At 40.0% G+C, this 13,738-nt stretch overlaps 1 protein-coding gene across 1 annotated transcript in view; it reads left to right on the top strand.

The window, feature by feature from the left end:
- rgs7a (regulator of G protein signaling 7a) overlaps positions 1-12,170 on the top strand; it is a 42,590-nt gene extending 30,420 nt beyond the window's left edge. Inside the window, exons 6-18 of the mRNA XM_084153302.1 lie at positions 994-1,045; positions 1,529-1,593; positions 3,669-3,745; positions 3,984-4,065; positions 5,169-5,243; positions 5,358-5,456; positions 5,631-5,692; positions 6,104-6,214; positions 6,466-6,591; positions 7,331-7,517; positions 7,731-7,820; positions 10,999-11,035; positions 11,484-12,170. Coding sequence (XP_084009428.1) covers positions 994-1,045; positions 1,529-1,593; positions 3,669-3,745; positions 3,984-4,065; positions 5,169-5,243; positions 5,358-5,456; positions 5,631-5,692; positions 6,104-6,214; positions 6,466-6,591; positions 7,331-7,517; positions 7,731-7,820; positions 10,999-11,019 — 1,047 coding nt within the window. The 3' untranslated portion in view covers positions 11,020-11,035; positions 11,484-12,170. The remainder of the gene's footprint in view (positions 1-993; positions 1,046-1,528; positions 1,594-3,668; positions 3,746-3,983; positions 4,066-5,168; positions 5,244-5,357; positions 5,457-5,630; positions 5,693-6,103; positions 6,215-6,465; positions 6,592-7,330; positions 7,518-7,730; positions 7,821-10,998; positions 11,036-11,483) is intronic.
- The last annotated feature ends 1,568 nt before the right edge of the window (positions 12,171-13,738 follow it).

A 13,738-nucleotide genomic window follows, 5' to 3' on the forward strand; every position in this document is an offset into this window, starting at 1 on the left:
CTCGAGCTTAATGATGAGCTTGGAGGGTACTATGGTGTTGAATGCTGAGATATAGTCAATTAACAGCATTCTTACATAGGTATTCCTCTTGTCCAGATGGGATTGGGCAGTGTGCAGTGTGATGGCGATTGCATCGTCTGTGGATCTATTGGGGCGGTAAGCAAATTGAAGTGGGTCTAGGGTGACAGGTAAGGTAGAGGTGATATGATCCTTGACTAGTCTCTCAAAGCACTTCATGATGACAGAGGTGAGTGCTACAGGACGTTAGTCATTTAGTTCAGTTACCTTTGCTTTCTTGTGTACAGGAACAATGGTGGCCATCTTGAAGCATGTGGGAACAGCAGACTGGGAAAGGGAGAGATTGAATATGTCCATAAACACACCAGCCAGCTGGTCTGCGCATGCTCTGAGGATGCGGCTAGGGATGCCGTCTGGGCCGGCAGCCTTGAAGGGGTTAACATGCTTAAATGTCCTAATCACGTCGGCCACGGAGTAGGAGAGGCCACAGTCCTTGGTAGTGGGCCTCGTCAGTGGCACTGTGTTATCCTCAAAGCGGGCGAAGAACGTGTTTAGCTTGTCTGGAAGCGACGTGGCTGGTTTTCCTTTTGTAGTCCGTGATTGTCTGCGCCAGGTTGATATCAGACCACACAGGGAGGACTAGGATTCATATGTCGTTGTTGAATGCTTATCCACAGGGACCTATGTGCTTTATACCTAATCCATTTATATTGCTGGATGTTTTACTGAGGCAACTAAAGTGCCTCGCTCTAGAGAAATAACAGGGATTTTAGCCAGGTGTCTCAGTTCTTAGATCAGTTCTTAGATCAAGGTGTCTCAGTTCTCAGATCAGTTCTTAGATCAAGGTGTCTCAATTCTCAGATCAGTTCTTAGATCAAGGTGTTTCAGTTCTCAGATCAGTTCTTAGATCAATGTGTCTCAGTTCTTTAGCTGGCTTGTCCCTCACTATTTTCTCCTCACAATCATTCTCCCCAGACCCCCTACTTCTGGCCATCAAACTGCTGGGAACCAGAGAATACAGACTATGGTAAGTATTCACTTAGCAGTAGTGAATAGTAATACATAATGGAAGGCTGTACCGTGCATTGAATGTAACCATCAGGATGTTAATATCAAAATCAATTTTATTTGTGTAGCATCTGGCATGCAGGACATTGTAACCCAAATGGCTTTGCAGAAGAAAACAGAACCATCAATGGTGGTTTGTTCAATTCAATAAGTGAATATAAGTATTTGTATGTCTTATTTTGTATATAAGTTGCAACAACCCCTCCAGCCATATAGATAGCCGTTTGCATCCCCAAAGCTGCAATGGATGTTGTTAAGACCATTTTGCAAGCCACATGATACTCTGGTTATGGAATGACTTATTAATGTTGTGGCCTAGTCTGCAGCTGATGCAGAAAGGGTTTGGCAAAGTAAAAATGTTATCTGTAAAACAGCATCTGGTCAATAGTAGCTTTCTCTGTTTTCTGATTGGTTTGTTCTTCCTCTGTGTTCTGTGCCGCAGCTGTTTACCTCTGCAAAAGAACAATGCAAAACAAAGCTCGTCTGGAGCTGGCAGACTACGAGGCGGTAGGAGGTCTTCTCTGTTCATTGTCATTGTCTCTTTAGTATGTTAGCACTAGCATCCTTAACATTGATATCAGCCTACATCCATCTCTTTAGTATGCTAGCACTAGCATCCTTAACACTGATATCAGCCTGTATCTTCATCTCTTTAGTATGTTAGCACTAGCATCCTTAACACTGATATCAGCCTGTATCTTCATCGCTTTAGTATGTTAGCACTAGCATCCTTAACACTGATATCAGCCTGTATCTTCATCTCTTTAGTATGTTAGCACTAGCATCCTTAACACTGATATCAGCCTGTAGCTTCATCTCTTTAGTATGTTAGCACTAGCATCCTTAACATTTATATCAGCCTGTATCTTTAGTATGTTAGCACTAGCATCCTTAACACTGATATCAGCCTGTGTCTTTAGTATGTTAGCACTAGCATCCTTAACATTTATATCAGCCTGTATCTTTAGTATGTTAGCACTAGCATCCTTAACATTTATATCAGCCTGTATCTTTAGTATGTTAGCACTAGCATCCTTAACACTGATATCAGCCTGTATCTTCATCTCTTTAGTATGTTAGCACTAGCATCCTTAACATTTATATCAGCCTGTATCTTTAGTATGTTAGCACTAGCATCCTTAACATTTATATCAGCCTGTATCTTTAGTATGTTAGCACTAGCATCCTTAACATTTATATCAGCCTGTATCTTTAGTATGTTAGCACTAGCATCCTTAACACTGATATCAGCCTGTGTCTTTAGTATGTTAGCACTAGCATCCAAAACATTTTTATCAGCCTGTATCTTTAGTATGTTAGCACTAGCATCCTTAACATTTATATCAGCCTGTATCTTTAGTATGTTAGCACTAGCATCCTTAACATTGATATCAGCCTGTAGCTTCATCTCTTTAGTATGTTAGCACTAGCATCCTTAACACTGATATCAGCCTGTAGCTTCATCTCTTTAGTATGTTAGCACTAGCATCCTTAACATTTATATCAGCCTGTATCTTTAGTATGTTAGCACTAGCATCCTTAACACTGATATCAGCCTGTGTCTTTAGTATGTTAGCACTAGCATCCTTAACACTGATATCAGCCTGTGTCTTTAGTATGTTAGCACTAGCATCCTTAACATTTATATCAGCCTGTATCTTTAGTATGTTAGCACTAGCATCCTTAACATTTATATCAGCCTGTATCTTTAGTATGTTAGCACTAGCATCCTTAACATTTATATCAGCCTGTATCTTTAGTATGTTAGCACTAGCATCCTTAACACTGATATCAGCCTGTATCTTCATCTCTTTAGTATGTTAGCACTAGCATCCTTAACATTTATATCAGCCTGTATCTTTAGTATGTTAGCACTAGCATCCTTAACATTTATATCAGCCTGTATCTTTAGTATGTTAGCACTAGCATCCTTAACATTTATATCAGCCTGTATCTTTAGTATGTTAGCACTAGCATCCTTAACACTGATATCAGCCTGTGTCTTTAGTATGTTAGCACTAGCATCCAAAACATTTTTATCAGCCTGTATCTTTAGTATGTTAGCACTAGCATCCTTAACATTTATATCAGCCTGTATCTTTAGTATGTTAGCACTAGCATCCTTAACATTGATATCAGCCTGTAGCTTCATCTCTTTAGCATGTTAGCACTAGCATCCTTAACACTGATATCAGCCTGTAGCTTCATCTCTTTAGTATGTTAGCACTAGCATCCTTAACATTTATATCAGCCTGTATCTTTAGTATGTTAGCACTAGCATCCTTAACATTTATATCAGCCTGTATCTTTAGTATGTTAGCACTAGCATCCTTAACATTTATATCAGCCTGTATCTTTAGTATGTTAGCACTAGCATCCTTAACATTGATATCAGCCTGTACCTTCATCTCTTTAGTATGTTAGCACTAGCATCCTTAACACTGATATCAGCCTGTATCTTCACAGTGAAAACCTTTTGTTCTGTTGCTATTATTGTGTTATTATATCATGTCATGAAATAAGACAAATAATTGTTTGGCTAGATTTACTGTCTGTATTTTTTATGTTTATTGTTGTTTCAGGAGAGCTTAGCGAGGTTACAGAGAGCATTTGCCAGAAAATGGGAGTTCATATTTATGCAAGCAGAAGCACAAGCAAAGTAAGTTTCCAAAAGAAACAAATCTACTATGTGTTGATGAGTGTTAAGTTGATCACCACACTCCTCATTATAACGGATATGCCATCATCTCTAACTACCACTTCTCAGCAGTTTCCTAATAACACCACATTTTAGGCAGGGGAAGTGGCAAAGAAAAAACATTAATAATTACACAAAATATGGTTTTGTGAAAAAACCTAAAAAGTAATTGGTTGTACTGTGTATCCTATCTCCTCAGAGTTGACAAGAAAAGAGATAAGATTGAGAGGAAAATTCTCGATAGTCAAGAAAGAGCATTTTGGGATGTGCACAGACCAGTGGTGAGTTTATTGTGCTTTTAAAATCTCATGCTACAAGACTTACAGTATCTCCATAACATAACACCTAGCTACAGTGTTAGTGCAAATGTTCCACTGGAGCATACAGCTAACTGGAGGCTAAGGGATCCATTCAATCTGTATCGCTTAACTCCAGCGCAATAGTGCAATTGAAATGTAAAGGTAATTTCCAATTGAGCGGACATATGCAGCATTTACTGTGAATGCAGTCTCCACGAACGCGGAACATTGCCTTTAAATTTAAATCGCGCTATAGCGCTGAACTTCCGCGATACAGATTGAATCGAGCCCCTAACTTAGTATTTCTGTTTGTGGAATATTGTTGTGTATTGTCATGCATACATGCTTAGAAATATCCATTGTCAAAAACCTACATTGATCTTATCTTAGAAATAAAAAATATGTGGCATGGATTTTTTTATTAGATGTTTTTTGTAAAATGTTATAGAACTTTCTTCAGTCTACAAAGCAATTTATTTCTCTGTTCAATGTGAATAATGTGAGGGACAATCGTCAATTTTTTTTTGCTTGGTAAAGGCAGCGCTTTCTTCTTTCTTCTTTGTCTGCCATAATGTCAAAATGTTATTATTGTACCGTCAATTCCTCAAAAATAATGTATTCACCTGCAGCTCTCCTGTGGTCTGTATGACCTCATCATCCATTCAGACACACTTCCTTCTTAGTAATAGCTTCCACTAGGGAATGGATCCACTTCCTTGGAAAAATCCAGCTCCATGAGCTTAATTGTAAAATAACAGGATCAATTCATGCATGCTTGGGACATTATAATCAGGTTCCTTTCTGATTTCACAGCAGCCTCGTCAAACCAATTAGCCACCGTGGTCCTGGAGGATACCTTAATTGTGCTCCTTGTTTAATCATGCGGGACATTCAGACAATATGTTTTACATTAGTATTTAGCTAGATCATGTTTGACTGAGCTTGTAGCAAAGTGCAATAGAAAAAGCTGGATTTCTGGGTTCACTAAACAGTCCTACCTGAGCTGCTAGTGAATCAATAGGAAGAAGCAGAGAATGCTCCCTGAAGGGCATGCTTTTATTCTGTTAATTTCTGTTGCTCTCCAGCCCGGATGTGTAAACACAACAGAAGTTGACATAAAGAAGTCCTCCAGAATGAAAAATCCCCAAAAGACAAGAAAGGTAACTCTTCCTATAAATCCATTAATTCTGAATAACAGGTTAGCTGAAACACTGTTAAAAAATAAAAAATAAAATTGACTTTGGGTGGTTTCTGTTTGATTGTCTCTGCCTCAGTCTGTATATGGGCCTCAGAATGATGTGCGAACCCACAGCCCCACTCACACCCCCGCCCAAGAGGCCAAGCCAGCCACAGAGGAGCAGCTGCAGGACCAGGTAATGTAGAGGTTGCTGGACTGCCTGGGTAGCTTCTCTTGCATTGCAAAATGTATGATTGGAAGGAAACTGTTCTTTCCAAATGTACACTTAAGATGGCAACACTGTTACTGTCTTATTAGTTTGACCAGTTTCCAGAAATTCACAAAATACTGTTTCCCCTTGTTGTTCCAGATCAATTATTGGGGAGGGCAATTAGACAGACATCGACTGAAAATGTCCAAAGTGGCCGAGAGGTGAGCGAAGTTCTCCATCTCTTCATTTTCCCCCCACTGATCCCTTCATGAACTCTCTAAAACTTAATGTAGCCAGTAATTAAGAGCTTAGACAACCTTGAAAAGTGTTTAGCCTGAACAATACCTGCTGTGTATCATCAGCACTAAGGCTAATTGTAATTTATTGTGCTGTTATGTAACACTGAACAGAGAGTACGTAACATTGAACAGAGATTACCATCCTCAGCTGCCTGGGTTACTCACTATTGTGTTAAAACAAAGATACTGCATCACTTCCTGCTATCTTCGAAGGTCAAATACTGTGTAGCACTGTTGTTAGTCATATCCTGAGTTCCCCAGGCCGCACAATACATTGTCACATTTTCTGTCCACTCTACCTGCCTGAACTGAATAGTAAGTCTTTCTCTCCAGTTTGTTGGCCTATACAGAGCAGTATGTGGAATATGACCCCTTCATCACGCCGACCGACCCCTCCAACCCCTGGATCTCAGACGACACCGCAGTGTGGGAGCTGGAGGCCAGGTGTGTCTTCTTGGACTGTCTTTTTAAAAATTATTATTACATCTCTGTGGTTATTCTGTGTTGTTTTACACTGGTACAAGTAGTGAGTGGTACCAGTAAATTATTTGTGAGTTGCTCTGGATCAGACCATCTCCTGAGGGATGTCAGGTAGTAATAAAATTATTTGTAGCTGTGTAGTGTGCACTGTTAACTGTTCACTGAGATTTTCCCTCTATACACTGTGGTGTCTGACTGCGTGTGTCTCTTCCTAGTAAGGAGCCAGGTCAGCAGAGGGTGAAGAGGTGGGCTTTCGGCATCAACGAGGTTCTCAAGGATCAGGTGGGGAGGGAGCAGTTCCTCAAGTTCCTGGAGTCTGAGTTCAGCTCAGAGAACCTGAGGTAGGGATACAGTACATACACACACACGTAACACACATGCACGCACGTACACCCCCACATGCACACACTCTCACTTCCTTTCTCTCACACACAATCATAACCTATCCTTGCACTTCATTCATGTTTCCTGTACTTCCTCTTCTGGTACTTGTCTGAACTGTTTTGCCCAGAGCTAATCTTCAGGTCAATCTGGTAATGTGTTATTATCTAACTGAGTGAGAGTCAGAGGTGGAATTTAACACCTAATTGGTCACATTAATTACCCTATAATTAGATATGTGATGTTATCATCATTAAAGGACATAACTGAGCACTGAATTTATATTTCAGACAAATATTTTCAGACAAAATCTCTGCAATACTTATCCAGAAATTCCTATAAGAAACCATGTTGGGAAAACGGCTTATCCTGGACAAAACATGCACAGCAGGCACAAGCATGCACACATATAATATGTTGCTAGTCCTATATTAGCCTGAAGAGTGATAGAGAAAGACAAAAATAAAGGGGTTCAAGGGATAGATTTTGAGTGGATTTTCCCTTTAACTATAAAGATTATCTTTTGGTATTTTTTTAATTAGTCCAGCGTTGATACAGTCCCAAAATGTTTTGCATGTCAGCAGTCAATTTTTCAAGATATTGGACTTTCAAGAAGCAAAGTGTCACCGGCCACATCATGGTGATGATGATGCAAAATACAACTGTGTTATTCCCCGCCCCCCGTGTTGTGTCCTGCAGGTTCTGGCTAGCGGTCCAGGAGGTAAAGAAAAGGCCCATCCGGGAGGTCCCGACCCGGGTTCAGGAGATCTGGCAGGAGTTCCTGGCCTCTGGAGCTCCCAGTGCCATCAACGTTGACTCTAAGAGCTATGACAAGACCACCCAGAACGTCAAGGACCCTGGACGCTACGCCTTTGAGGACGCACAGGTAACACTGTAGTAATATGTTAGTGAACAGTAGGGTAATTATAGGCAGGTTACTGACTTATGCTTGTAGTGTGTTTGGGAAATCAGCTGGATAAGCTACTGTACTGTTCAGTACATTTGTCTCAACAGAAAATATTCTGGGACGTTGAATTGTATCAAGGGTTGTTACAACATGACCATCACTGTGGTTGAACCATTTCCTTGTGGTTGACAGGATCACATCTTCAAGCTGATGAAGAGTGACTCCTACAGCCGCTTCATCCGTTCCAGTGCCTACCAGGAGCTGCTACAGGCCAAGAAAAAGGTAAGGTCTTCAAAGAATAAACATGGCTGTGTGCACTGCTGTTCTCTGACCTGCCCTGCCTCAGGCCTGGATCAATGACATTGGTGCCTCCAGCAGTGAAGGAATAGCTACTGTAGCAGCATTTTCACATGTAAAGAAAATGCCTCATAAGGTGTCTGACCTGTAACGATGGTTGTGATAATGGGGTAATTAAGCAATAAGGCCTGAGGGGGTGTGGGATATGGCCAATATACCACGGCTAAGGGCTGTTCTAATTCACGACGCAACGCGGAGTGCCTGGATACAGCCCTTAGCCGTTGTATATTGGCCATATACCACAAACTCCCGAGGTGCCTTATTGCTATTATAAACTGGTTACCAGCGTAATTAGAGCAGTAAAAGTACATGTTTTGTCTTACCTGTGGTATACGGTCTGATATACCACGGCTGTCAGCCAATCAGCATTCAGGGCTCGAACCACCCAGTTTATAAGGTCTGATATACCACAGCTTTCAGCCAATCAGCATTCAGGGCTCGAACCACCCAGTTTATAATTAAAATGATAGTTCCTTCATGATTTTCTATGATTTGGCTTATGTTTTGTGTTATGTCACATATCACTGTATAATTCTCATCGTAATCACATCAGCATATCCTTATTTTCGCTTTTATTTTTCAAAGGGCCTCTCCTCACAGTTTAGTTTGTTTCCCATTCCTTCACTTTTTGGTTTCAGCTCTGTCTTTCTTTTCTGTCTTTCTTTTTGTTTCTTTTCTTTTTGTTTCTTTTTCTTCTTTTTTTGGTTAAGTATGGAGACATTCAGGACCGCAGAACTTCATTTGAGAAATTCACTCGAAATGTGGTAAGAGGACATGGGTTTTTCTGGTCGACCAACGGGCCTGTTCAGATAAAGCATGTCCACTGCTTTATCACTCTCTCCTTCCCTCCCTCACCTCTGGGACCTGTCATGGACACGGGCATGGTGACGTTTCATGACCATCTTTTTCAGGGCCTTGTCAACATGTACTGTGCCTCTCCTTTCCTTCCCTTTGGACTTTTATGTTGCAATTATAGCACCAAGTAAGCTTTTCTAAGAGTTTTGTTAACGGAATTATTGTGTTTCATTTCAGAAATTAACCTATACAGTGCCTTCAGAAAGTATTCATACCCCTTGACTTATTCCACATTTTGTTGTGTTACAGCCTGAATTCAAAATGCATTAAATTGTTGTTTTTTTCTCACCCATGTACACACAATACCGCATAGTGACAAAGTGAAAAAATGTTTTTAGACCTTTTTGCAAAGTTATTGAAGATGAAATACAGAAATATCTAATTTACATAAGTATTCACACCCCTGAGTCAACACATGTTAGAATCACCTTTGGCAACGATTACAGCTGTGAGTCTCTAAGAGCTTTGCACACATGGATTGTACAATATTTCCCCATTATTCTTTTCAAGCTCTGTCAAATTGGTTGTTGATCATTGCTAGACAACCTTTTGCAAGTCTTGCCATAGATTTCCAAGCAGATTTAAGTCCAAATTGTAATATGGCCACTCAGGAACATTCACTGTCTTCTTGGTAAACAACTCCAGTGTAGATTTTGCCTTGTGTTTTAGGTTATTGTCCTGCTGAAAGGTGAATTTATCTCCCAGTGTCTGGTGGAAAGCAGACTGAACCAGGTTTTCCTCTAGGAATTTGCCTTTGCTTAGAAGCTCCATTACGTTTCTTTTTTATCCTGAAAAACTCCTTAGTTCTTAACGATTACAAGCATACCCATAACATGATGCAGCCACCACTATGCTTGAAAATATGGAGATATTACTCAGTAATGTGTTGTATTTATTTTTCCCCAAAACATTTTTTGCAGTATTATTTTAGTGCCTTGTTGGCAACAGGATGCATGTTTTGGAATATTTTTATTCTGTTCACTCTGTCAATTAGGTAAGTATTGTAGAGTAACTACAATGTTGATCCATCCTCAGTTTTCTCCTATCACAGCCATTAAACTCTGTAACTGTTTTAAAGTCACCATTGGCCTTTCACCATGGTAAAATCCCTGAGCAGTTTCCTTTCTCTCCGGCAACTGAGTTAGGAAGGATGCCTATATCTTTACAGTGACTGGGTGTATTGATACACCATTAATAACTTTGCCATGCTCAAAGGGATATTCAATGTCTGCCAATAGGTGTCATCTACCAATAGGTGCCCATCTCTGAGAGGCAAATTCTGGTCTTTGTGGTTGAATATGTATTCGAAATTCACTGCTCGACTGAGGGAGCTTACAGATAATTGAATATGTGGGGAACAGAGATGAGGTAGTCATTCGAAGATCCTGTTAAACACTATTATTGCACATAGAGTGAGTCAATGCAACTTATTATGTGACTTGTTAAGGACATTTTTACTCCTGAACTTATTTAGGCTTGCCATAGCAAAGGGGTTGAATACTTATTGACTCAAGACATTTCAGCTTTTCGTTTTTAATTCATATGTAAAAATGTGGACAAACATAATTCCACTTTGACATTATGGGGTATTGTGTGTAGGCCAGTGACAAAAAAATCTCAATCTAATACATTTTAAATGCAGGCTGTAATACAACAAAATGTGGAAAAAGTAAATGGGTGTGAATACTTTCTGAAAGGCACTGTATATTTCATGATTAACTAATTAATCAGACATTTATTAGTAAAAAAATATTTATGCAACAATGGTAGTTAGACATTCATCATTCCCTTTCAAGAACTAGATGCAATAGGAGCACAATAATATCAGGATATAACCTATACATATTGGTTTATTATTCTTGTGAAATCATGTTTTAGTGTAGTTTGATACACAATGTTGCATTTGTTAACTCCTCTGAGAGTTAAGGCTGGATTTAATCCGTATCGCAGAAGATCCACGTTAAAATGTAAAGGTAATTTCCGATTGAGCCGACATATGCAGCGTTTACTGTGAATGCAGTCTCTGCGAACGCGGGAACATTGCCTTTAAATTTCAATCGAGCTATAACGTGGATCTTCCGTGATACTTCTGCGATACAGATTGAATCCAGCCTTTAGAAGAGTCAGCTGAGCTGTTACAGGACAGAGGCATGTGGCCTCTCCTGCATGTCTCCCATTTTGGCCCCTGAAACCAACCTGCCAAAATGTCCTCCCTCATTCATTCTGTGTTCTCTCCTTGTCCCCACAGAAAAGTAAGAACTTGTTTTGAAGGATTTTACATCCAGGTAATAATGCCAACAATCAGTGCAGATTGTTACAGTAAATTGCATGTGGTTGCTCACCTCACTGACTTTCATCCTCTCTGTGTTCACCCTCACATTTTTGCATATTGCATGGAGACAGCTCTTTTGACAGCTCTTGATGTAAACTGTATTCTCTGAATTAACTTTACTCAGATTAAGGAAGCTACAGCATGTCTGATTTACAGTATAACACAATAACACAGTATGATGCAATCATGTTGTACACTTGATGCCCATAGGATGTCAGTATAATCCTGACATTACACACTTTCATATTCCGACCAGGTAGAACTCTCGCTCACTCTGCTAACACACAGACATTTCCACATGCTATATTACAGGAGGGTGTTGGAGTGAATCTTAGATTACAGTAGACAATTGATCTCATTCTCTCTCTTTCTCTTTCCCGCTTCTTCTCTCCTTCTCCCAGGGGAAATCCCTGACATCCAAGAGGCTGACCAACCTTGTGCCATCATGCTAAAATACAGCCACTCTGCGATATAGAGGAGGACCATTTCTACGTCATTTCTACATCATCACTGTCTGCTTTCCACTCAGACGATGAGCTGGACAGTACATCAGATGTTGCATGTCCAAGGAGAAGGCTTGTTATTTATTTTACCTGATCTATATCTACTATTGGCGAGGACAGGCATTTTGGGACAGACAGGCATTTTAGGACAGACATTGAGACCAGATAATGCCTTTAAAGAAAGTCAGTGTCCAGTTACTTCCACCATATCTGATGGACACACGTGTTCCTCACCAGCTGAGCTAATGATGTCAGAAAACAATTAATTGGAAACGACAGCTTAACAGTAAAATCTAATCAAAATATTATTACTATACAGTACACGATCTGTAATCACACCTACTTTTGTCACGATAAGGGAAGTGTTGTGCAGTATACATATATATAAATTATTATGTTTATTTTGCATTGCTTTTATTGCACTACAGTAATTAGCACAGTTTTCATTACACTTGTAAAGTCACATTCAAGCTGCTGTCTTCTGTCTTCTGTAGAACGCACTTCTTTGTTACTCTCTCCTGCATTTATTTTTATACCATATTTAAAGACACTTAAAAATGTATTAAAGTTGGCCCTTTATCTGTTTTAACTGTCCTGGTAATGAATCAATACATTTTGTAATGACTAGCAGGAGGAGATGGACATACTGATCTGGAGTCAGTGTAATAGCTCATGATTATTCTCACTGCTCTGTCTGCTAAGGGCACAGACTGTCATCTGCAGTTTAGTTGTTGCCACTAGATGGTGGTAGATTTAACAGAGCGGAACCTACAGTAGTTTTGGGTATCCATTAGATTAGAACTGGTCTTCGCTTATTTTACTATAATTTAAGGGAATAAGTTGTATGTTTGCAAAAAATAATGCTTTATTTGTTGATTTTGTTCAAATGTGTTATTTGTCAGCAATTTAGACATTTATTATACTGTACAAAAAACACGACCACAAAAAGTAAAGGCTGTATTCAATCCGTATGGAGGAAGTTCAGCGTTACAGCGAGATTGAAATTTAAAGGTAATTTTCCAGCGTTAGCGGAGACTGCATTCACGGTAAATGCTGCATATGTCTGCTCAATCGGAAATTCGCTTTACATTTCTAGCGCGCTAAGGGCTTGATTCAATCAGTAGCGCTGAAGATCTGCTTTATAACACGATTGAAATTGAAAGGTAGTTTCCGATCGAGCCGACATATTCAGCATTTACCATGAATGCAGTCTCCGCGAACGGCGGGAACATTGCCCATGTCGCGCTAGAGCGTGGGTGTTCAGCACTACGAAGTCAATTGAGCCCTAAGGCTTAATTGCTAATATCACTAACAGAGTTTCACAAACCATAACCTTGTCAGTTCAGGCCAGTCAGTATATTTAAGCCATGAGAAACCATGACTTAAGATATTAGTCATAGTATGGACAAAGACTGAGGCTTGAATTCAGCTGCTATAGTTTCCTGCTATTCTCTACTGGTAGGATCAAATGGTAATTGTTTAGACAGTGAAGTTTTTCTGTAGACGTTTCAGATTTTTGATGGTGAATGACAGCCAGTGTTTTTTGTCTGTTCCAGTTCCAAAAACATCATTGTCTTTCTTCTTTATACCTAAACCAAAATATTGGGAATTTCAAAGGGTCTTGTCTTGTCGACATGTGAGTAGGCAGGCGTAAGAATGATATATGGATTATGTGATTTCACACACCCATGTTTGGGAAAAAGGAACAATCTGTTGTGGTCTTATGAGAGGCTCAGAGAGAGCTGAGATGGATGTCAGATAAAAGTTTCCTTGAACTGGTCTTTGTTTCTTTGGTGGTGTGTGTTGAAGGCTTTCAGTGGTACTGGAACACCTAATCATTGAACCCACCTCATGGCCAGGTGAGAAGAAAGGTGGATAGGTGGAAAGAGAAAGAGAGAGAGATTAGTATGAAAGTGAGGGAGAGACAGGGAAAGCGAGGGAGGAAATTGCGTGAAGGGGGGCGATAGTGAGAGAGGAAGAGGGATTTTGGGTTTCAGAGTACGAGAGGGAGTGATAGAGGGAAGAGGGGGAGAGAGAGAGAGAGAGAGAGAGAGAGAGGGAGGGAGGGAGGGAGGGAGACTGACAGGGGATTCCAAGATTGGAGAGTCAGCAGTGAGTATGTTTGTGGAAAGAGGAGGGAGGATAAGTATGCA

The sequence above is a fragment of the Coregonus lavaretus genome (assembly GCF_964263955.1).
Source record: "Coregonus lavaretus genome assembly, chromosome: 36".
In the NCBI taxonomy this organism is placed as follows: Eukaryota; Metazoa; Chordata; class Actinopteri; order Salmoniformes; family Salmonidae; genus Coregonus; species Coregonus lavaretus.